The sequence below is a fragment of the Macrotis lagotis genome, chromosome 3 (assembly GCF_037893015.1).
Source record: "Macrotis lagotis isolate mMagLag1 chromosome 3, bilby.v1.9.chrom.fasta, whole genome shotgun sequence".
Classification (NCBI taxonomy): Eukaryota; Metazoa; Chordata; class Mammalia; order Peramelemorphia; family Peramelidae; genus Macrotis; species Macrotis lagotis.
Genome location: NC_133660.1, coordinates 175,159,741 through 175,184,433, shown reverse-complemented (window position 1 = coordinate 175,184,433; position 24,693 = coordinate 175,159,741). Strand labels below are relative to the sequence as shown.

Here is a 24,693-nt window from a genome sequence, read left to right as displayed (position 1 = left end):
TTCCATCAGTGCAATAATCAGGAACAATTCTGGGGTATCTGCAATGGAGAATACCATCTGTATCCAGAGAAAGAATTGTGGAATTTGAACAAAGACCAAAGACTATTGCCTATAATTTAGGAAAAAAAAACACATTATCTTATTATGTAATTTTGCTATCTCTTATACTTTATGTTTTTTCCTTAAGGATATGATTTCTCTCTCATCACATTCAATTTGGATCAATGTATACCATGGAAACAATGTAAAGACTAACAGACTGCCTTCTGTGGGGGTAGGGAGGGAAGCAAGACTGGGGGAAAAATTGTAAAACTCAAAATAAATAAAATATTTCTTTAAAAAATTTATTCGTGTTTACAATTTGTAGACAATATCTTGCTAATTAAACCTTTACTCCTAAAGGCAGTTTCCATGGAAAAGGGCAAGGATTAACTTTTTCCCTTTCCCCATAGAACATGCCCAGTGAACAGAGAACCAGAGGGGCTTTGATTTCAAGGGCTGTGATCCATTTATAGTACTGATTACACTTGACCAAAGATATAATAGGTTCTAGTTTCTACTCATAATTTTTTTTTTTTTTTTGTGGGGAGGAAGCTCTTGTAGAATGGGGGACAGAAGTAAAAGCCAAATTCTGAAAGTAATCTTCCTCCTCTTTCAAAGGTCAGTGTCTCAAACCTTTAAGAGATGATTAATTAGATTCTAACTACAATATCTATCCCTCCTGGGAGGTTAGGTAGCACAGTCAGGAGTACCCGAGTTCAAATCCGGTCTCAGACACTTAATAATTACCTAGCTGTGTGGTCTTGGGCAAGCCACTTAACCCCTATTTGCCTGGCAAAAACCTAAAAAAAACCTGTTCCCTCCACACCCCACTATTACTACCCTAATAAATAACTGCATTACTTCATATAGAATAATGAAAAACTCCATATTGATCTTTTCACTTATAGATAATCCTATATAGCCCTGCCAGAATTATCATTCTAATGCAGATTTAGTCACTTAATCCTTTTTTCCTTTAACAGGTATTCAAGACTGACCACAATTTGACAGAACCCGGTCTTCAATCCCCTCTATTCGCTTTTTTTTTTAGGTTTTTGCAAGACAATGGAGGTTAAGTAGCTTGCCCAAGGCCACACAGCTAGGTAATTATTTAAGTGTCTGAGGCCGGATTTGAACTCGGGTACTCCTGAACTCCAGGGCTGGTGCTCTATCTGCTGTGCCACCTAGCTGCCTCTTCTATTTACTTTTACATTCTAGTCAAATTATATCTTTGCCTTGCCTTCCTATTCCACCTTTCTGCTTTCAGTCATTTCCTCACAACTGGAATGACCCTTTTAATATCCCATTTAATCCCTTCAAATCCTTTAAAACCCAACTCAAATGCCACATCTCTCCTGAAGCTTTCCCTGAATGCTTCTGTTGGAAACATCTTTCCTATCAGGTCTCATTACTTTGTTTTGCACCCCAAACATATCATATATGCAATGATTATTTATGACTTTGAGTCTACTTTCTTATCCCCTTCTAGAAAGGGGATATTATTTATTTATTTAAGTCATGGGGTTAAGTGACTTACCCAAGATCACACAGCTAGGCTATTATTACGTGTCTGAGGGCAGATTTGAACTCAGGTCCTCCTGACCCCAGGTCCAGTACTCTATCCACTGTGCCACTCAGCTGCCCAAAATGGTCTATTTATCTAAACTTTCTTCCTAGCCTAGGGCAATGCTCTGCAAACATTAATCACTTCAGACCACTCCTTGAATCTATTGTTAAATTGAATCTGAAGAGATATCAAGTAGGATGTAGATAACTCATAATTTAGCTAAACACAGCAACTCCAATTAATCCCACATGAGGTTAAATTTCCACTTTTATCTCCCAAATTGGCAATAGAGAATTTTTTGAATCACTATTCATGCATGTATTTTCTTAATTTTGTGAAAAGTGTTTGGAAGTGTGTAAATAAATCACTGGTTATTAAGATTGAACCCAGAATTTGAAATGAAGTAGCAAAAGTTACTTTAAAGAATGCTTTATTAACTACATCCTAAGAATGCACTATAAAAGGAGCAAGAACTAAATAAAGTTAAAAGCTTTCCAAAATACAAAGAAAGTAAAGATAATAACTAAACTACTCCCACATTCAAAAATAGGTGATACTAAACATTTTGGACTAGTTTGTTCTTAACCTAAAGACAAAAACAACAACAACAAAAAAAAACAAAACACAAAAAAACCCCAAAAACTTCACATTTCAAGTTCTAAACTTACCTCAGTAGTGTACATGAAATGGTTTTGAAACAACAGGTACAGATAGACCAGAAATTGGAGGCTCACTGATATCTAACTGGCTATATTACCAACATCAGCTTTAAGGTAGTTTGGTATTTGCCAAGATATCTTTTCTTCTTTTTTTTTTTTGCACTTAATTTACAGGCATATGTAAAATACAGTAAGAACAAGGTCTCAGTCTCATTCTATTAAAAAAAAACTCCATAGGAATCTTCCACTACTGTCATCGAGAGAGAATATTTCTTCCACTTTTTTACAGGATAAAGATCTGGCCCAAATGAAATCTCCATACAGTATTCTAATAGGCTAGGGTTTGGATTCAGGTTTCTAAATATGTTTTTAGAACATTGCACAATTGCTCTATTCTCTAAGTGTTCTTTTAAAAATCATGGAAAAGAATGTTGAGAATGAATAAAGCTTCACCTGGCATTCAATAATTTTATAGAATAGTTAAATAAATATTGTTTATATATAAAAAAAAACCCTTCCCATCAGAAGATGAGAAAATAGGCATTTGGGAATCTTTTAATTTATATATTTTAAAATAAAATCTAAAATATTTTCTAAGGGAGTGATCCTGCTTTCTGTCCACACACATGAATTTCATATTGCCACAAGCAAAAATTCCTTGTGTGGAAGATTTAATGGATCCAAAACATAACTGCATATTCTTTACCTATTGCACACCTAACTTTCTTAAGTTTCCTAATCAAAGTCGATGCAGTTCATAAAGTGGGTAAGAATCAACATTTTACTGTATTTTACATTCAGTCTGCTAAATAAAAGCCTTTAAACAGGCCACAAAACACTGCAATAATATAATTACTTCCTAACAGCAACAAAAACAACAACAAAAAACCAACAACCTTATTAATAATATTGAAATAAAATGGTTTCTTTTTTGATAAAACACACCATATAGTTTTTGCAACATAAAACGACTTTTAAAATATCTAAGTAGAAGATATTTACAAACTTTTAAGACTCCTACAGGTTTCTCCTCCTCTTGGATGTGCTCTCCTGTATTCACCTAAGTGGAAGTTACTTGTGCACAGTGAATGGAGGAAATCCATGTTTTTATAAGCATAGTTTGTCCTAATACTCCCCAACTACAGCAGAAATTTAGCAGTGAAACATGATCACAAGACTACAAGTAGATAAAGCATGAGTCTCCGGCTGGCAAGAACTTTTGGATCCTGTCTACAATTAAGATGCACATTCTCTGTCACTACAATCTTAAATTTAAAAAACAAATAAGATTCAAGAAAATTGGAAAGGAAATTCTATTTTGGCCTGGGTGATGAACAAATTAGATAGTGGCACTCTCTTGCAAGCTCTGGAAAGACCTGCTTTAGCACATACACCAAAGCACAGAAAAAAAGATACTAGCAAAAAGTAGTTGAGTACAGTACCCAACAATTTCTTTGTTTTCTAACTCACTCACCAAATGTCCATTTCATCCAGTTTTGGAGGATAAAGGTAAATGAAAAAAATGAGGAAGAGCACAGTAGATAGGAGAGGCAGAAATCTAAGAAATATCTCAGAAATCTGAGGCCACTTCCTCCTTGATGAAGGACAGTTTGAGTGATTCGATTTTTTTTTTTATCAAAAAGAGAACGTATCCTAGATGGCTCCATCATTCCAATGGCCAGCAAAAAACACAGTGGCTTCACTCATCTTAAAATTGCACTTTCCAGGATTATTTTTAAATAAGGTACTCAGGGGTGTATATGTGTGTTTGTTTTTGTGTGTGTGTGTGTGTGTGTGTGTGTGTGTGTTTGTTTTAAAGCATTACTTTTTTGTATCTTTAAATATTGAATAAATCTTTTCAAAATATTACCTAGCTGCATGGATGTTCTTAATATTAATATATATATATAGTCAATATATTTATTAAAGGCACTACAAAATAAACATCTCTGGAGTGCAGAAGTTAAGAAAATAACCTTCATACTGAAAATATAATTGCTAAAAAAAACCTTTATAAACATACTATTGTATACATGTGAGTAGAGGATCGTATCAAAGCATCACAAATTGAACTCTCTGAGAAATGTAGGCGCATTCACTTTGAAAGTCACAAAAACTAGTGACTTCATGAGTATAAAATATTTCAACATTAATATTCGATACCATTCTTCACTTTCAGGGTTTTACATATATTTACTAAAGTTCAGGGATGCTCTTGGTGATTAGTACTTTCTTCATAAATAGTAAAGTGTTCCTTCAGTGGTTTTGTTTGTTTTCATGACATCCCCCATCAATCTCAGTATGTCTGGTAGACATCATGTATGGGAACCTGAATTGTCGCAGTAGGGAATGGTTGAGGTATGTAGCCAGCATAACCTCCATAAACTGCAGCTGCAGCTGCAGCATTCTTCTGTAGTGTGGCTAGTGTGGCTGTGGCAGGAGCAGCAAATGGAACATAACTGGCACCGTAGATCCCGGCTGCAGGAATTCTCTGGACGTTTGGAGCCACTGTGTATACTGGAGTTATTGGGCGGCCCTAAGGAATGGGGGGAAGAAAAAGATCGTGATGTTAATATACATTGTGAACAGGTCCGTGAAATTGGTATTAGAAAGAGAACCGAAGTGAATAGAGCAGTGGATTTCCCATCACAAATCTGGCTTTGAATTTTCCTTCTTTCTCTTAAGTTGCTACCTACACTACCCTGGGCAGGTCATTTCCCTTCTGTGTGCTTGACTATCTTCTGAAAAGACTCACCCTGAAAAATAGGCTGAAAATAAATGAGGAGATCGGGGATGTGTCCTAAAGCTGATGCATTCTATAAATGGAAGGAACCAATATTTTACATTTATAATTTTAAAGTCTTTTAAAACAGATCACAAAGGACTACAGTAAAATATTTTATGTGTGTCTATATCTCTGTATAAAGATAAACATAACACTGGCATAAAATGGTTTCATTTCATGGTAAACCAAAACTATATACATTTGCAACAACTTTGAAAATGAGCATTCCACTGCAATTTTTATCTTGAAAAATACAAATTTGATTAAACAGGTTGGATATATCAGGGAACAATTTGATCATAACATGAATCATGTTTATTCATGTATAATTCCATCTAAAATCTGAAGAAATCTGCTGCTTCAAATACCTCAACCCTTCTGACAGCCATTTTCAAAAGCAAACTTTGGGTCCTTTTCAAAGTAAACTTTCATATTTGAGGTATATTTACTGGTGAAGTAGGAGCTGTGGTCAAAAAAATGACTGGTCTGTACCCAAGCATTCTTCTTGACCTCTGACCATGGTCCTATGACCAAGAGTTTTGCCAGCAAGACAAACAGCTGTCTGAGGCTGTGGAAATTGCTACTATTGACTCTAGTATTTAGATATATTTCTTCACCAATTAACATATATAAAATTATATTACCATTTTAATTTGGATCCTACCTTTTTAAAAATATATCACTGATGAAGTTCTTGAGTATTGTGCCCCTAAACCCTTTGTCTTCATAAGCCCCATGGTTTTTTAATTGCATGATTTTGCAGTTTGATGATTTCTTAAAAATACATATATTGAATTATGTACTGTTAAAGAATTAATTGTACATTAGAAGATAGTTACAAACCCTTACCGTTCTCTTCCTCTTCATAAGTGGAAGTCATTTGTATACTCTCAGTGAAGGTATACTCAATAAATATAGTATTTCTAACACTCTTTCAGAGACATTTTACAATGAGACATGACAATGGTCAATGATAAGTATGAGGACCCACTGCCCACTGTAATCTACAGGATCCCTTCCAGTTTTAAATTCTATAGTCCAAAGAATCAACACTTAACAAACAGACAGGATCTCATAGTTTAACTGATAACTTGATAAATTCCAGGGCTTCCAGGATAAAATACAAATGGTCCATTGGGCATTTTAAACCCTTCATAATTTAGTCTCCTCTTACCTTTCCAGTCTTCTTACACCCTATACTCCCTAGCACAGGCTTCCAGATTGAATGGCCTCCTGGCTATTCTACTAGCAAGACACTCCATCTCTTGGCATTCTCTTTGGATGCTTCCTATGACTACAACACTCTCCCCCTCCCCTGCTCTAAACCAGGTCTCCTTGTTTTCTTTAAGTCTCAACTAAAGGTGGAAACCTTCTACAGGAAACCTTCTCTAAGTCCTCTTAATTTCAATGTCTTCCCTCTGTTAATTATTTCTTAGTAATTTAGTCTATAATTTGCTATGTATATATTTGTTTTTATATTGATTCCTCCTTCCCCCTCCCCCCATTAGATCATAAGAGGGCAAGACTGTCTTTTGTTTCTTTTTTGTACCCTCACCATTTGGAACAGTGCCTGATATATAGTAAATCTTCAATAAATGTTTCTTGATAGACTGATGAGTGACTTGTTAACTGTCAAAGTAAGGTAAGGGATAATAGCCAAAAGTTAGTTTGCCCTTAGAAAAAAAAAGAACTGCAACTAGTCTGGAATGATCTACCTACACTTGTAAGGTTAAACCATTTTTTTTTTAGCAATCCCTCTAAAGGAAAGATTTTAGTAAAACAGGAAAAACTAAATCTGCTCATTTAACTACTTATTAATCTACAATACCTTATCCTTCCCAAGGGTATTTCTGATTCTAGACTTTGTTACCTCTGCCTGTTCACCCTGGAACATTCCCTCACTTCATGCAAGCCCCCTTCTCTGACTGGAGAGCTCCTTCTAAGGCCTCATTTTGTGGATGTAATTGGGCTTGGCCATTCTTATTTACCTCCTGGCTCTGCTTCCAGTTTTCAGACTTTGCCAACAAACATTGCCTCTCTTGGAAAAACCCTGCACAGGTATTATCTCATTTGATCTCCAAGACAACTCTGGAAGTAGATATTATGATTATCTCCATTTGAATTTAAGAAACTGAGACAAAGAGCACATGTAATTTGTCTAGGGTCTCCCAGCTAGTATGTAAGGTTAGATTTCATATCTTAAACTCAAAGTACCACCAGGTGCCTCTTTCTCCTGTTTATTCTTAGGGGAAAAAAAAACAAACAATTTAAGATTCTGGACCAAAAGTCTACAGAGACCTGCCTTCTAGTTCTAGCTAGGTCACTAATGAGTTGTGTGAACCCAATCACTTTACCTTTCTCATCATTGTTCTCATTTTTCATTATCCAAAGTCATCAAGTTAGTGATCTAGCCATTGAACTAAGATCCATCTATTAACCCTTCATGTTGAATACCAAGTCCAATATTTGTTGAATTACTGAATGCATGCTCTATCTTTTCATACACTCCTTTTCTCCCCACTTCTCTTCCCTCATTTATTTTATTTTATTTTATTTTTTTTAGGATTTTTGCAGGGCAAATGGGGTTAAGTGGCTTGCCCAAGGCCACACAGCTAGGTAATGATTAAGTGTCTGAGACCGGATTTGAACCCAGGTACTCCTGACTCCAGGGCCGGTGCTTTATCCACTATGCCACCTAGCCGCCCCCTCTTCCCTCATTTACACAAAATTCCTGTTTTGGCATGGGGCTACTGAAGAATTTTCATGGTCAAAACATGAAAAAAGTATAGATAGGTATTACATTATGAATATACCTACATTAAAGTGACTATGCCTCAGGTCTGAAATAAAAAAGTAAGGATACCAAGAAAAGAATGAAACCTCACTAAAGATGGTTAAATAAAAGAGAATTAAAAAAGATATGGTCCTCCCTCAGGAGATTACATCATTGTTTACCCCCAAGGACAAAGGAAAGAGATCTCAATTTGTGAGCAGTTTCTGGACCACAGACCCACAATTCCTGGTGGATTTCTAGGAGGAGCAGTTAGTTATGCCTAGATTCATGAAAACTTGAATTCAAATCTAGTCTCAGACACTTGTTAATTATATGATGGTGATAAATCACTTAAAATTTTATATCTGTTTTAGTTTCTTTAACTGTAAAATGAAGATTATAATAAGTGACAGCTTCCTAACTGTAGAAACCTGGGTTTAAAATTAACTTGGCTTATCTCATCCTATTATGCATCACAGAATTCTAGGCATATAAAGAACTCAATATCTATCAATGCAAAAATAGCTGGAAGAAAATATCACATAAATTTCCACAACATAAGAAACTCACCTGAAAAGGTGGAGGGGTTGAAACAGCAGGCATGATAGCAGCGGCGGCGGCGGCAGCAGCAGCAGCACTGGCTGGGTCTGGTTGCACTGCTATGGGGTTGATCATATGTTCCATTGTGTGGATTTTGCCATCTTCCAGCATCTTGGGAGCAGGGGCTGCCTGAAACATGGAATACTGGGCCCCAATAGCAGGAATGGCCACTAAAATAGGATCAGGGATGGGGGAAAATCAAGCTGATTAAGATTAAGATACATTCTCTATGGAGTAAAATCAAATAAACCAACAAGATGTTTCCACTAGCTGAAAAATGATCTGTAAGATTCCTTTACTTCTATAATGGATGGTGGCAGGGATGGGGAGTGGCGGGAAGGAGTCTGTTTTAAAAGTCTAAACAACCATTTATATTATTGTGAACTAAAGAATTTTCAGGCAGAAATGACATCAACAAAGAGACCAAGTTATGCTTTCTATGTCACGCTATGCCATTAAAAACATTCTCCTTTTACCAGATAACCAAGTCTTTCCCCAGTTTAGATGTTAGTATAATTAACTACCTAATCTATTATTAGGTAATTCTGCTTATCTTTAGCATTTTTGGACTCCTAATGGGGGTGTTCAATCTTAAGAATGGAGAAAAGAAAAATCCTGTGTGAAATGGGTGGTTGCCATCCTTTCCAAAATAGAGGAACAAGTCGGGGGTGGGGGGATATAAGGGAACAAACCTTTTAAAATGCAAAAAAATCAAGCATACTCAGGATTTAAATGGTTTATTTGAGGATATACTGGTTATCAGCTCATTGCAATGTCTCCTGCAAACCTCTGAACATTATTTTATCCAATTGTATATAAAGACTGTATGTACAGCATCAAGAGTATTTTCTCTTTCTCCCATCAACATTTTTGTTAATTATAAATAGGAATCTCATTCCCAGGAAGAAGATTGAACCTTTGAAACTAGGATAAGTTTCCTGACCACAAGAGAGACAAGAGAATCCTAAGATGAAAAGGTGAATTCAAATATTATCAACATTTGTTCATAACGTGAGTAGCATTTAGATGGAGAACATGATATGGAAAATATCCTCATACAGAGAAGAAAACATGGAGTCTGAATGCAGATCAAAGCACACTTTTCAATTTTCTTAAAATTTGTTTTTTCTTTCTGTTCTTATTCTTCTTTCACAATATGACTAATATGGAAATATGTTTAATATATATGTATAACTTACATCAGATTATTCATTGTCAAAGGGAGGGAGGAAAGGAAATGGAGAAAAAGAATTGAACACCCAGAAAAATGAATGCTGAAAGCCATGTCTGCATGGAGCTGGAAAATAAATTTTTTTTAAAAAAGAGGCTCTAAAAAAACCCCCAAATACTTTCTTTTCCTATGGGTGAAGAATATGACCAAAATGCAAAGAACTAATTGTTTCTTTCATATTTGGGTAAAGTTTATAAAACTTTGACCCAGGGGAGAATTAGGGTATGAAAAGTGTAGCTAGTCAATGTTACCACCTTTTTGTGATAAATACTTGCACTCTCTAGTCTACTCTTTGTGGGGCAAGTATGCAATCAAATGGAGGCAATGGATAACTCTTTGTTACTTTATTTTAATTTGCATTTCTCCAATCAATAATGAGTTAGAACTTTTTTTCATATAATTATAGATAATTTCAGTTACTTCATCTAAAAATTGTTCATCTTTTAATCATTTATCAAATAGGGAATGGCTTATTTTACAAATCTGATTGCATTCTCTCTACATTTGAGAAATGAGGCCTTTGTCAGAGATATCTGCTTCATCTCCCCCCACCTGTATTCTATTCCTCCTGCTCCCCTATTTATTCTATTCTCTCTCTCTCTCCTTTCCTTTCACCTTTTGCTTCTGACTTTTTCTTGCCTTTTTTTATGCAGAATAATTTGCCCTATTCTACTTCTCCCTTTATGTTTCTCCTAGTACATTCCCCTTTCACTTCTTAATTTTATTATTTTTTTATATATTACCTCTTCATGTTCAACTCACCCCTGAGACCTTGGTCAACACACACACACACACACACTCTCTCTCTCTCTAAAAAGAGTATATATTTGCCCTAATAATAAAAAATGATAATTTCTTGAAAGATGGTATCTAGGTTCTTTCTTTGATTATGGCTTTCTGGTAATTTGATAATAATTAAATTATCTCTCCAGGATGTATTTTCCAGGTCAGGTTTTTTTTTCTATAGAGATGATTCTCACTGTCTATTTTTTTTGTTCTTTTAGCTTTGTTTTTTATTTTTTCTTGACTTCTCATAGTCATTAGCTTCCCTTTGCTCAATTCTAATTTTTAAGAAATCATTTTCTTTAGTGTTTTTTTTGTATTTCTTTTTGATTTGACCAATTCTACATTTTAAAGAATTTTTTCCTTTAGTCAATTTTTGTGTCAATAATGTTTCTTTTAAGGCATTCTTCTAACTGGATTTTTGTACTTCTTTTACCATTTGGCTTAGTGTGTTTTTAAGGTATTATTTTCTTCAGTATGTTTTTGTATCTCCTTTACCAAGTGATTGAATCGTTTTTCAAGATTTTTTTTTTAATTTTTGCCGGGCAATGGGGTTAAGTGACTTGCCCAAAGCCACACAGCTAGGTAACTGTTAAGTGTCTGAGGCCAGATTTGAACTCAGGTAACTCCTGACTCCAGGGCCAGTGCTCTATCTACTGTGCCACCTAGCCACCCCAGAGTCATTATTTAAAGATATTTGAAGGATCTAGGGGAGAGTTCAAGTAAGTACCTGCTTTTACTCTACCATGCTGGCTCTACCTCCCAATATTGTTTTTCTAGGCATTCGCACCTCTTTTTCACTATTTGGCAAAGGATATTTTTTTTAAGGTGCTATTTCCTTCAGTTCTTTTTATGTCTCCTTTACCACACTGTTAAATAATTTTTCTTTCCAATTTTTCCTCTACCTTTCCTATTTGATTTACAAAAAAATTTTTTTGAGCTCTTCCAGGACTTGAAGTCAATTTATATTTTTCTTGGAAGCTTTGACTTGGTTATCTTCTGAGTGTTGTGTTTTGATCTTGTCACTATGGAAACTTTCTATATAGTCAGAATTTTTTTCTGTTTGCTCATTACTCATTTTGAATTTTTTATCTTGTTAAAGTAGGGTTATGCTTCCAGGGTGGAGGCTCTTCTGTCCCAAACTTCTGGGGTTTTGTGTAGCTTTTTTTCCAGAAGTATTTCTAGGAACCTCCAAGTTTTCAGTTTTTCTAAGGTGACATGATTTAAGGAAAGGTGCATTTACTACTCTTAGTCTGTGCTCTGGTCTGTGAGTAAAGCCCTTTTTTCTGCCTTGGAACTGTGATGAGGGTCCTTGCTCCACTGTGTCTGCAAGCTGGAGTGAGCCAGTACTTCTGCTCACTCAGATTGCTACCCAAATTTGAGTATGGACTAAACAACTGAGTTCTGAGCCCAGTGATGGCAAGGAGACCTCTGCAATCTCCTTTTGATCATTTGCTGGGGTTGAGTCTACAACGGATTCTGCTCCACTCTCACCGATGTAAGACAGAATTTTCCTGGTTATCTTCTAAGTTGTCTTTGACTAGAACATTATTTCACCCCCCCACCCCCATCCTTTTTTTGGTATCTGTCACTTCAGGAAATGCTTTATGGCATTATTTAAAGCTATTTGGAGAGGTTTTTGGGGAGACTCAGTTGTTTTTTCTGCCCCGTCTTGGCTTCACTTTACCTGCACCCTCACTATTTGACTGGACTAAGAGGAGCTGATGATTGTAACCAAGACTAACACTCATTAATTAGAAACTGATTCAGAAATTGCAATGTCTCATTTAGCACTTCCATGGCATTTCTAGTTCTTCTTCATTAAGATCACCATATACAAAGGAGGGGTAGCAGCCTCAACTACTGTCAAGTAAGAGGATCTACCCTCTCTATTAATTCTTCTAATAGAATTCAAGGTATAAGTGGAGAGATGAACTTCCCTTGGACTGAATTTTTTTTTTTTAGGTTTTTGCAAGGCAATGGGGTTAAGTGGCTTGCCCAAGGCCACACAGCTAAGTAATTAAGTATCTGAGGCTGGATTTGAACCCAGGTACTCTTGACTCCAGGGCTGGTGCTTTATCCACTGCACCACCTAGCTTCCCCTTGGACTGAATTTGAATGCAGTCCTCTCAACTTTGTTTAGTCTCTCTCCAGAGAAGACAAAAGGTCTAATCATTGTGAGCACCTAAGATTACACTAGTGTTGAGAAACACAAAAGATCCTGGGTATCCACCTGTATTACTATTTCTAAGATTCCCAAAAAGATGAAGACACATATTTGTATGTTATTTGAGCCTAAAGAAAGAATAAGTTCAGTTTAAAGAGAGGTCTGGGGCTTTGGCTGAATGGTCATGGCCCATTCCTCAGATTTATACTGACCTGTACCGGGTTTAATAGCAACTGGATTGACAGCAGATAATTCCAAATTCTGTACAAGCTCATATCCTTTTTCTTGCTGCTTTCCTTTCCCTTCATGATATCGGCTATATATGCCACGGCCTGCAGAGTATCCCCCGAGGTAAGATCCCCTAGGGCCTGGGGCTCTGTTGCCAGCTGCACCTCGCCCTCGGCCCCTTATGCTCCCTGCTTATAGAAACAACACAAAACTGGGATGAATAATCACAAGTTACAGTGCCAGGAGGCCGAGTTTAACAAATCTGAAGACTCCAAGGACCCTGATATTTGACTGTTTACAAAAAGTCAAACTTGTCCATGCTAAAACCTTCTTAATTCAATTACAGATGCCCAAAGAGACCTCCTAATCCTGAGTAAAATTACTGTTTAAGGAAATTCATCAATTAATGGGAAAAGTGAAAACAGACTTAGTGCAGAAGTTTAAAACTGCCCTAAGACCTTTGGGACACCATCTCTCTATATGAATGGTTAATAGAACATACCCTGTCAGTATGACATTTACATCATTAATTCTCATTAAAATCACTAGTGTCACAACTTCATCTTACCAAATGGAGAAATCTGGGCACCAAAATCTTTGGCCAGAGTGAATGGCAAATGTGAGATAGAAGAAGAAATGTGATTTCAGTCTGGGTTAAAATCCTGGGTCCACTAACTAGCCATCTGATATTGAAAAAATCATTTAGTATTGGTGAGCCTCAGTTTCCCCATCCATTAAGTGAGATAATAATACCTGGATTACCTAGTCTATACAGTTGTATTTTGAGAATCAATTTAAATGATGCATGGCAAAGCATTTAATGAAGTATCATGAACAAAACAAATGGCAGAAAGGAACAAGACTTGCTCTGGTGTCAGAGGATATGGATTCAGAATATACCTCAGATGCCTATCACCTGTATAATTTTGGGCAAATCATTTAACCTCTCTGGGTCTCAATTCTTTGATCTATAAAATGAAGGGGTTAAGCTCAGTTTCCTTTGAGGTCCCTTTCAGTTCTCTTAAGATCATTTCATGATTTTGCTTTGTATGCAGGCAGTATTAAGGTCTATATTTTGTAATGGCTACTAAGGTGGATATCTTTAAATTTTGAAAAAAGATAGTCTATAAAAACTAGTAACTTTTAAAAAAGCATTCCCTGCATGCCATTATATACAATGGATGGGCTAGCAAGTGATGATCAATGATGCCTAGAATAATAAATTTATAAAAATGCCCCAAAGAGTTAACTTACCTTTCACAAAATAATCTCGGTTGGGTCCAATCAAAGCATTGTAGGGATAGCTATAGTAGGCCAACGTATAGGGATCACACGAGTAAACATAGTTAGGCTGTTGAGGTGCTACTTCTGTTGGTCCATTTCCTTTGGCTGCCTTCTGATAGCGTGTGTATTGCTCTTTGTCCACTGGCTTAGCCAGAGTAACTTCAAGACACGAGCCTTCAAGTTCAGTGCCATTGAGGCTGTTCATAGCATGCACGGCATCTTCCCGGCTGGTAAAGTGCACAAATGCATAATCGCGGATCTTTTTAACTCGTTCTACACAACCGGGATTAAACTGGCCAAAGCTCTTTTTAATTGTCTCCTCAGTTGTTTCAATCATCAAATTTCTCACATATAGGATCTTAACGGTTTCCATGACATCTTCATCCACATCTATTTCAGGCTCTGCCCAGTCCACTGCAATCTGGTGTCCCCACAGTTGGATTCTTCCAGGCATGAGCTTTCTCCTGGCCATAGCAGCTGCCCTATGGCTCTCATATTCTACAAATGCAAACCCCCTATTCTTCATCTTGTCTGCTGCACTTGCATATACAATAACATCTAGCACCCCTTCAGTCACTTTAGAGATCTCTTCCAGTATCTCCTCTCTTTTTTTCATCTTGGGGATGCCACCGATGAATAGTCGGCAGTTATCCACACTGCAACAGACTCCAAGAAGTCGACCTGGTCTGATCTCATAATTGTTCAATTCCCTCACAGCACGCTTGGCTTCATGCTTGTGAGTGTACATAACAAAAGCATAGCCACGGTTTTTCCCATCAAAGTCCATCATCAACCGCATCTCATAGATACGTCCAACTGACTCAAATACTGGTACCAGCTCATCTTCATACACATCTCGAGGGATTTTACCGACGAAGACTTCACAGCCACGTGGGGGGTGCAGTCCTTCCCAACCTGGGGGAGGTCCACCATATTTGCGTTGCCCGTTCTCCTGTATCATGCTATAACCTGTACGCTCCATGAGAGCCAGGAGGGCAGCCTCATTAGGTGCCCCAGCTATACCTTCAGGGACTTTGGCCGCTGACATGTTGGTAGAATCGTTGTTCATTGTTGTAGTAGAATCCTCTGCTGTCATTATGTCGAAATCATTCAAAACTTAAGGAAATCTAAAGGAGAAAAATAAATGTGATTATTCTGCATTACACAAGGCCAGGACTGCAATCTTATGTCTTTAAGATTCCTATGTATTATAATTCTAACTAAAAACCAGAATTAATATGAAAAAACAAAAGTCAACCATTGAGTTCCTTTGTAAATATAACAGTTTCAAACAACCAAATTATTATGTAGAAAAAAGAGAAACTTTATTTTAATATAGTATTTAACTGAAATAACAAAAAAAATAATGATTCTGAAACAGAACCAATATTCTAAATATTGATTTCTTCCCCTAAATTGTGACCAGATCCAGTATTTCCTTGATGTATAGGGAGCTCCCAGAACTTCCACTATCAATGTGGACTGGCATCTTCTCTGGAACTTATGTTATAAGAGTTACCTGGTAGATTGATATGTTTATTGATTTGCCCAGGGTCAAAATGGAAATATTCTTCATGCAAAGGCAAAAACCCAATTATAGCAACAAACAAGGTATTGCCACTTGGATTATTTTTCTTAAAGACCATATCCTGGGCAGCTAGGTGGCGCAGTGGATAGAGCACCGGCACTGGAGTCAGGAGTTCAAATCTGACCTCAGACACTTAATAATTACCTAGTTGTGTGGCCTGGGGCAAGTCACACTTAACCCCATTGTCTTGCAAAAAGAAAAAAAAAAAGACCATATCCTGATATTTCTTTGGAAAAAACAACATTCATTGTAAGATAAAAAGAAATACCATTACCAAGAAGTGGTCAAATGATGAAAGCAAATATTTTTTCAGATGGAAAAAATACAAATAATAAATTATTATGTGAAAAGATGCTGCACAACAGTAATAATAGAAATACAAATTAAAATAGTCTTGAGGTTTGCCTTTACATTTATCAAATTAAACTTCTCTTTGTGGCATTCAAAGCCCTTTCATAACTTGCTCCCTCCCTGATCAACATTTCCATTATTCTTACCCCTTACACAGCAACTCTGCCTCTCAATCAACTCTTTGATTCTGTGACCCTGGACTCCTTATGGTTTCTCAATACAAGACACTTCCACTTCCCAATTACTTTCCCTGGCTGTCTCTAATGCCTGGAATATTTTCCTTCCTCATCTCTGTCTCCTGGCTCCAAAGACTTTCTTCAAGTCCCAGCAAAAATTCTGACTTCTACAAAAAGTTCTTCCCAATCTCCCTCAGTTCTAGTGCCTTCCCTCCTGCGAATATTTCCAATTTATTCTGCATATAGCTTGTTTGTGGATATTGTGCTCATTAGACTAAGAGAAGACCTCATTAGATCTTAAGTGAAGGAACTGTCTTTTATTTGTTTCTTTAGTGCTGCTAGCACAGTGCCTGGCTTAGTAAATATGCAATAAATGTATATTAACTTGACCCAGTAATCCCACTCTTTGGGAGCTTAAAGGAAGTCAAGGTCAGAAATATTTATAACAGCTTTTTTTTTGTGGTAGAAAAAGCTGGAAACGAAAGTGGATACCAATTGACTTGAGCAATGGTTGGATACATTGTGGTTTTATAAAAGTAATGGGATTTGATGATGCCCAGAAAGTATGAAAATTCAAAGAGACTTGGGAAGATCTGTATGAAATAATGTATAGTTGATGAAAGCAGAAATAAGAGAATGAACACAAAGAACTAAGTAATTTAAAAGAAAACCATATTGAAATATACTAGCCCTCAATGCAATGGCCAATCTTATTCTAGAAACCTGATGATAATCTAGCTTTCCTCTAGGTAGAGAGATGGAATGGGACATATGCTATCCACCAAGAAATATATTGGTGCCTGAACACATACAACCTGTATCAGATTGCTTGCCGTCTTGGGGAAGGAAGAGGGTAGGGAAAGTAGCAGAAAATTATGAAACTCAAAAGTTAGAAAAAGCCAGAATGTTGAAAACTAACTTCACATGTAATTGGAAAAAATGAAATAATAAAATGAGAAAAAAAAAAGAAATGTGTTGGCTTCTATTGTTTTGCTGTACTTCTTTCTTATAATGGCTGTGGCATAAGGTTTGCGTCTATGGTTGGTATTGAAAAACAACAGCAATATAAAAAAGTGCCAAAAACATAAAATTAAATATATGAACATCTTCAGTGCTTAAAAAAACAAATAATAAAATTAAGATCCCATAAAGTCAGGACATCACAAGAGGGACACCATCCTAGAAAAGAGCCTCATCTTTCTATATAGTTATTGTATTAAATATATCACATTAAATAGACAGAGTAGTATTAAGAGATACAAGCTGAAAATAGGTATCCTGGTAGCATGTATGTTCTCAGGATCACATGTGAGGATATTATTCTAGACAAATGATTGATTCCTTTAATGTCATCCCTCCAATCTCCCAAAGAGAAACATTAAGCCACCTTGTTCAGAGACTTGATGGAGTAGTTGAATTTGAATACCAATGATGCCTCAAAAATAAGAATTTTAAAAACTATCATTAAATAAAATTAGAAAGCATTTAAAACTTTGCAAAGTATTTTATATACATTTCTTCATTTGTGCTTTATACAGCACTATGAAGTACTATAGGTTTATCTCCTTTCTTTATAGATCAGAACCAGAGAGTTTAAATGCCTTGCCTAGGATCACATAGTTAATAAGTGCCCAAGGTTGAATTTGAACCCAGTTCTTACTCTAGTCTAGTGTCCTGTCTCAAGTGCAAAAGAGACCATATTTGAAAATTTAACAAAAAGCTAATGTAGTGATATGTAATAATTATATGGAATATTTTAAAAATAATTGAGGGATGGGCAAATAAGTGATATATGCTTATAATAGAATACCACTGTGCTATAACAAATGAGCTCAATGATCTTAAGAAAATATGGAGAGATTCATACGAAATAATGAAGAGCAAAATGAGCAAACCAAGAGTATGTTGTGTAAGAACAATTCAAGAACATGAAATGAATAAGTCATTTTGAATAAATACACAAATTAGCCATGAAGGTCATATGAAGAAATACACCATTCCTTTTCATTTGTTTTATCCTTCATAATCTTTAGATAGTTACATTCACCTGCCCTCTTTCCTAGAATTTTGGATTTGATGGACAAAATGTCTTCAATATTAAAAAAAAATGTTAAATTCACAATATTTTTTTTCCTTCACAGTCCCGTATATCTCCAGAAAGAACTAGAAAAATGAAAACTCAAGACCCATTTAAAATTATCTGTAATCCTAGAGCAGGGAAAGTAGGTGGCATAGTGGATAAAGTGCTAGGCAGACTCATCAACATCTTAAGTTCAATTCTGACCTCAGACATTTATCAGCTGTGTGACCCTGTTTGCCTCAGTTTACTTATCTGTAAAAATGAACTAAAGAAGAAAATAGCAAACCACTCCAGGATCCCCTCCAAGAAAACCCTAAATGGGGTCATGAAAAGTAGGACATGACTGAAAATGACTGAGCAAGAGTAAGTTCCGTTTGCAAAGCTTTGTAGAGGGAAAACATCCATTCTTTATACCAATGTACTCTTTACCACAACAGTACACACTGTACTGTTGTCCAGTAAGTGCTCACGACAAGATCAGGAGATGTAACTCCTTATCCTCAAAAAGAGGAACAAAGACACGACAGCTGGAAAACAATGCAGGATGATACCCACATTTTGAAATAAATGGGGTTTTTTGGAAGGGAGAGGAAAAAAGGAAAGAACATGTTTTTCTACATGGAATAAAACCTGTAGAGGTGTCAGGATCCTAAAACACTTATGCAAGATAGCCCTCTAATCTTGGACCTGGCACAGTTGGTGAAAAAATTTTGGATAAATACTCTAACATTGCACAATGTAATTAACTGTGTGCCACAGACTTTGAGATTTAGAACAGTCAGTTAGTCTTATCTGTACCCAATGTACAAGGTAAACATGCTCCTCCTTCCTTTTAGCTTCACTAATTCTGTCAACACTAGGAGCATTTTACTCAGTTTCCCAAGTTTGAAGCCTTTAGGGCTATCTTTAAATCTTCCCTCTTCCTCATCTAAATTAGTTTAAATCAATTCAATAAACATTTATTTCCATGGTGACTTGTATCTAGTATATACTTAACTAATATTTGAACTAAATCATTTATGAAGTCCCATACATCTGCCTTCATTCCTTCCCCTCTCATTCTTCACCTATCAGTTCATATTGTTACTCAGTTATATCTGACACTTCATGACCCCATAAAGCCTATTTTTCCATCCCCTACTATCTCTCCAAGTTTGCCATTTCCACAACTATCCATCTAACCCTCTTGTCAGGAAATCTGAAATTAAGTGACTTTCCCACACAGCTAAGAAGTGTCTAAAGCTACATTTGAACTCAGGTCTTCCTGACTCAAAGCCCAGGGTTCTGTCTGCTGAGCCATCTGGTGAATTTACATAATTTTCAGAATATTAAAAAAAACTGATATGAGGGATAGAGGGAGACCATTAGTGAATCAGGAAAGGCTTTCTTGTCGGAGATGGTGCTTGAACATGGGTGGTAGGAAGGAGCTTCACAGGACAGATGGGCAGTGTACAAGTACATAGACCAGGAGACCAGAACATGGGATGTTACAGGTGAAAAGCAGACTAATAGAGGAATAAGACATACAGAACAATAATTCATACAATTCTTAAAAGTTTATCAAGAAAGCATGAAACCAAGTGTTATGTGAAGTTAAGGGGTAGGGGCGGCTAGGTGACGTAGTGGATAAAGCACTGGCACTGGAGTCAGGAGTACCTGGGTTCAAATCCAGTCACTTAATAATTACCTAGCTGTGTGGGCTTGGGCAAACCACTTAACCCCGTTTGCCTTGCAAAAAAAAAAACACCTTAAAAAAAAAAGAAAGTTAAGGGGTAAGGTCAGGAAAAGCTTCCTGGGGGGTGGAGGGGTGGAGTGATGTTTGCTTTAAAGAATGGTTTGGAAGACCTAACTGCTGGGAAAGTTTGAAGGTTAAAGAAGAAGCTAAACATGACTGAAATGACTGAAAAATCACTTCCCTCAATTAGAATGTAAACTCCTTGGATCTGAATTCAGGGAAGCCTGGAGGGATTTGCATGAACTGAGGCTGAGCGAGATGAGCAGAACCAGAAAAACACTGTACACCCTAACAGCAACATGGGGGTGATGATCAACTTTGATGGACTTGGGGCAGCTATGTGGCTTAGTGGATAAAGCACCGGCCCTGGAGTCAGGAGCACCTGGGTTCAGATCCAGCCTCAGACACTTAATAATTACCTAGCTGTGTGGCCTTGGGCAAGCCACTTAACCCTATTTGCCTTGCAAAAACCTAAAAAACTTTGATGGACTTGCTCTTTCCATCAGTGCAACAATCAGGGACAATTTGGGGCTATCTGCAATGGAGAATACCACCTGTATCCAGAGTTTGAACAAAGACCAAAGACTATTACCTTTAATTTAGGAAAAAAACAAACGATATCTTAATTGTCTGATCCTGCTATCTCTTATACTTTATTTTTCTTCTTTAAGGATATGACTTCTCTCTCAACATAATTTGGATCAATGTATACCATGGAAACAATATAAAGACTGGTAAATTGCCTTCTGTAGGAGGAGGGAGCAAGATTAGGGGGAAAAATTGTAAAACTCAAAATAAATAAAATATTTAAAAGGGAAAAAAAAGGGCGACTAGGTGGCGCAGTGGATAGAGTACCGGCCCTGGAGTCAGGAGTACCTGAGTTCAAATCCGACCTCAGACACTTTACCTAGCTGTGTGACCTTGGGCAAGCCACTTAACCCCATTGCCTTGCAAAAACCTTAAAAAAGGGGCGGGGGGGAGAATGTAGACTTGAGAAAGGGGATGGTTTCATTCTCTATAGTTTTAAAAAATGCACAATTATTTATTTGATCTTTACTGTATGTACAAATCCCTGGAAATCTTCTGAATTCTCTTGGAGATTAATATTTCTCCCAGTTCATTCAAACCTATATCTCCCCTAGTGTGCACAGAGTAGGGACTTAATAAATATTTGATGAAGTGAATATAAGAATGATGGCACCCTGTAGATTTCTATATTAGCATACATGCTTTCTGACATAGCAACCAGTCTTAGAAAAATATCTATACAAATTAGAATCAACTTTCCTATTAAATAGCTAATTCTGGTAAATCTGATATTAAGATTTATCTATCAACCAATCAATAAACATTTATTAAACACCTACTATGTCAGATACTGTGTTAGATGCTAACCACTAAATGAATATACACTCATTCTCTCTGTTCATCTGTCTTTGTTATACACACAAACACACCAAAAACATTCCCCAACAAGTGTTCAAAGATTATAAACAAATAGTTCTTAAACAAATGATACTATTTAAAAAATGATATTAAAAATATCCAAATAACTAATAATAAAATGAAAAAATATTGGCAAAGGTGAAAGATGAGATGGTTATTGTTGGAATGATGAAGCTATGAACTGGTCAAATTATTCTGATAAATAATTTGGAATTATGTAAAGAAAGTAACCAAAATGTCCATACTTTTTCACCTTATGATTCCACTGTTAGGCATAAACCCAATGGGGATCCATGACAGAAAGGAAAGACTTTTATATACAAGAAAATATTTATAACAATATTTTAAGAGATAGCAAAAAAACCCCAACCTGGAAACAAAGTAGACTATTAAATGAGGAATAGCTAAGCAAGTTATAGACACAAATGTAATAGATTAATATATTTTAATTATGAATATTAAAAAGTACATGAGAAGATATGAGTTTTAGATATACTGGTAAGTTTTGTCTATTTGGTTTTTGCCTTCTTTATAGAATTCTTCTTTGGTAGGGAAAAGATAAAGGATTACTTTGGATAATATAGGTAGAAGCAAAGATGACAATGAAATTTTATTTCGAAAAATCACCGATAGAAACTATTTTACCTTAATTTACACTCAATTTTGATGGATCAGTACAACAATCAGGGACAATTTGGGGCTATCTGTGATAGAGAATACCATTTCTATCCAGATAAAGAGTTGTGGAGTTTGAACAAAGACTGAGGACCTTTAATTTAGAAAAAAAACCCTGATATCTTATTAGGTAATCTTGCTATCTTTTATACTTTATTTTTCTTCCTTAAGGATATGATTTCTCTCTCATCACATTCAATTTGAATCAGTGTATACCATGGAAACAATGTAAAGACTGGCAAATTGTGTTCTGTGGGGGATGGGGGGAGGGAAGTAAGATTAGGGGGGGAAATTGTAAAACTCAAAATAAATAAAATCTTTAAAAGAAAAAAAATAAAAATGCTTGCTGAATTGAACTGACTGAACTTATCTCCATAACTTAAGAGTCTAAATAGCTTTCCAGTTCAAACTACTTTATAATTTGTTTTTTAAAAAAATTTATTTAAGGCAATGAGGTTAAATGACTTTCAATTATTAAGTGTCTCAGGCCAAATTTGAAGTCAGGTCCTCCTGACTCCAGGCTGGATCTATCCACAGTGCCACCCAGCTGCCTGACATAATATAGTTTTTGATTAAAAACAACAGTATTATGACATCTCAAAAGGACATAGGTAACATTGGAAAAAATGCCTAACATTTGCCTTTCTTGATGCTGTTGGGAGACAGGGCAGCTGTCTATTCAGGTATTATTCAAATGTTCCATTACTACATAGTTCCTAGCTTTTATTTCTTGGAAAAATCTAAATTTCTCAAGGAAAGTTCCTTATTTGTTATTTGACTGATAAATGCCCATGGGGATATATTAACCTAGACACATTGGCCTCAACTAGACTGGTTTCTATTCTTCCTAGTGCTATGTGTCACATAAGTTGTTAAGAAGCAATTTTTTTTAAAGAACGAGAACTCTGTTTTGACATTCTGTGTCAACACCAAGGCATGTCAAGAGTCTTTCTGATACCTTTAGTCTTTAAGACTCTCTCTCTCTCTCTCTCTCTCTCTCTCTCTCTCTCTCTCTCTCTCTCCCTTTCCCTCTCTCCCTCACACACACACACAGGCAGCATGCGCGCGCATCTATATATATGCCAATATTCAGTTCAATTTGCTAGCTTGTAGGAAGAGTGAGAAGGTATTGAGAGACCCACTTCTTCATTCCTAACCAATTAGGACTGCATCTCTAAGTTCACCTACAACCATGTAATTATATGAAACTGAGAATAATGAGTGTCATATACGGAACTATTTTATGAAGCCAGAATATTGCCACAAGCTGATAAAAGTAGCAAAAAAACAACCCCTGCAGACCTAACCTTGCCCATTTATCTTATTGCCCTGTGCCAAGCTGACACCACCCATTAGAATAAACATCTAAGCGAACACTCCCATAAATAGGCAGGCCTTTGGCACTGGGTCATTTTTATTGCATTAGGGTTTCAAAATGTAAAAGTTGCACAGTTCAAAATGGAGGCAAAGAAGGATTAAAATGCAGAGTTTAAGATTAAAACAGTTCACTAAAAGGTCTTTCTTTTCTGTGTAAAAACCTGGTTCAAACCTCATGTTGGTAGTTTAATTCTCTTTTTTAAAAAAAAGTATCTCCCCTAGAGGATAGAGGACACTGGAGTGACCTCTGAAACCCAAATCAACTTTTCCCAGAGGTGGTTAAAAGTTTCCTTCTTTTTCATAAGGATATCAGTCTGGGCCCTCTAAAAGACAATATTTTAGCTGATTTGTTGTTTTTTAAACTCCTATCTTTTGGCAGTCATAATTTGATAACAATAATTCAATACAAAATGGCCCTTAAATTGTCTGACCTATGCAGAATGTGTCATACATTTAACCGGTTCCAATTTTTGATAAACAACTGTGAAATCAAGTAACTCAAATTTCCTGTGTTTTATTAATTTTTTAAACACATATCTGGAAATGATGGCCTTTGTTTTGATACCTTCCCTACAGATTCTAAATATGCAAACTAATTTAGGCACAGCTTGGAAGGTCTGTCTGTCTCTCCAACTAACAAGATATTTTCAATTTTCGGGGGGTAATAACAATGGTTCACATTGATATATAGCCCTAAAGATTACAAAGTACTTTGAATAAAATGATCTTAATGGATCCTCAGGATAACAGAATAAGTCTGGTAATACTATTTACCTATACTTAGACATAAGATAGGTCATGCATCCAGTATCTTTTGTTGGCAGGATTTGAATCCAGATTTTTTTGACTCCAGTATACCACACTGTCTCCATACATACATACAGAAATTTATACAGAGTAAGTAGGAAGTGGAAGCAAGCTCTGATTTGTAGGAATTCTAAGATGCAGAAGTGAGGAATAATACATTAGAGACATAGAAGACCACCTGAAATAAGTCAAGTAGGCAGGAAATGTCATCTATGGGAAACAGTTTTTTAAGACACAGGATGATACTATGCATTGGGGAAGGACAGAGAGAAAAATCATGGATTCCTGAAGAATTAATATTCAATAAATTCTAAGGAACAAAGAATAAAATAGAATGAG

General features: G+C 36.2%; 1 protein-coding gene across 16 annotated transcripts in view; it reads right to left on the bottom strand.

Annotated features, from left to right (window-relative positions):
• Window positions 1-553: 553 nt before the first annotated feature.
• Window positions 554-24,693, bottom strand: part of RBM47 (RNA binding motif protein 47) — a 156,528-nt gene continuing 132,388 nt past the window's right edge. For 15 of the 16 annotated variants that reach the window (XM_074229574.1, XM_074229573.1, XM_074229570.1 and 12 more), the window contains 4 exons: window positions 14,090-15,246; window positions 12,820-13,026; window positions 8,397-8,596; window positions 554-4,804 (listed from right to left, as the gene is read on the bottom strand). In XM_074229574.1, coding sequence (XP_074085675.1) covers window positions 4,565-4,804; window positions 8,397-8,596; window positions 12,820-13,026; window positions 14,090-15,215 — 1,773 coding nt within the window. In that variant the 5' untranslated portion in view covers window positions 15,216-15,246 and the 3' untranslated portion in view covers window positions 554-4,564. The remainder of the gene's footprint in view (window positions 4,805-8,396; window positions 8,597-12,819; window positions 13,027-14,089; window positions 15,247-24,693) is intronic. The other variant, XM_074229584.1, reaches the window with a different exon arrangement.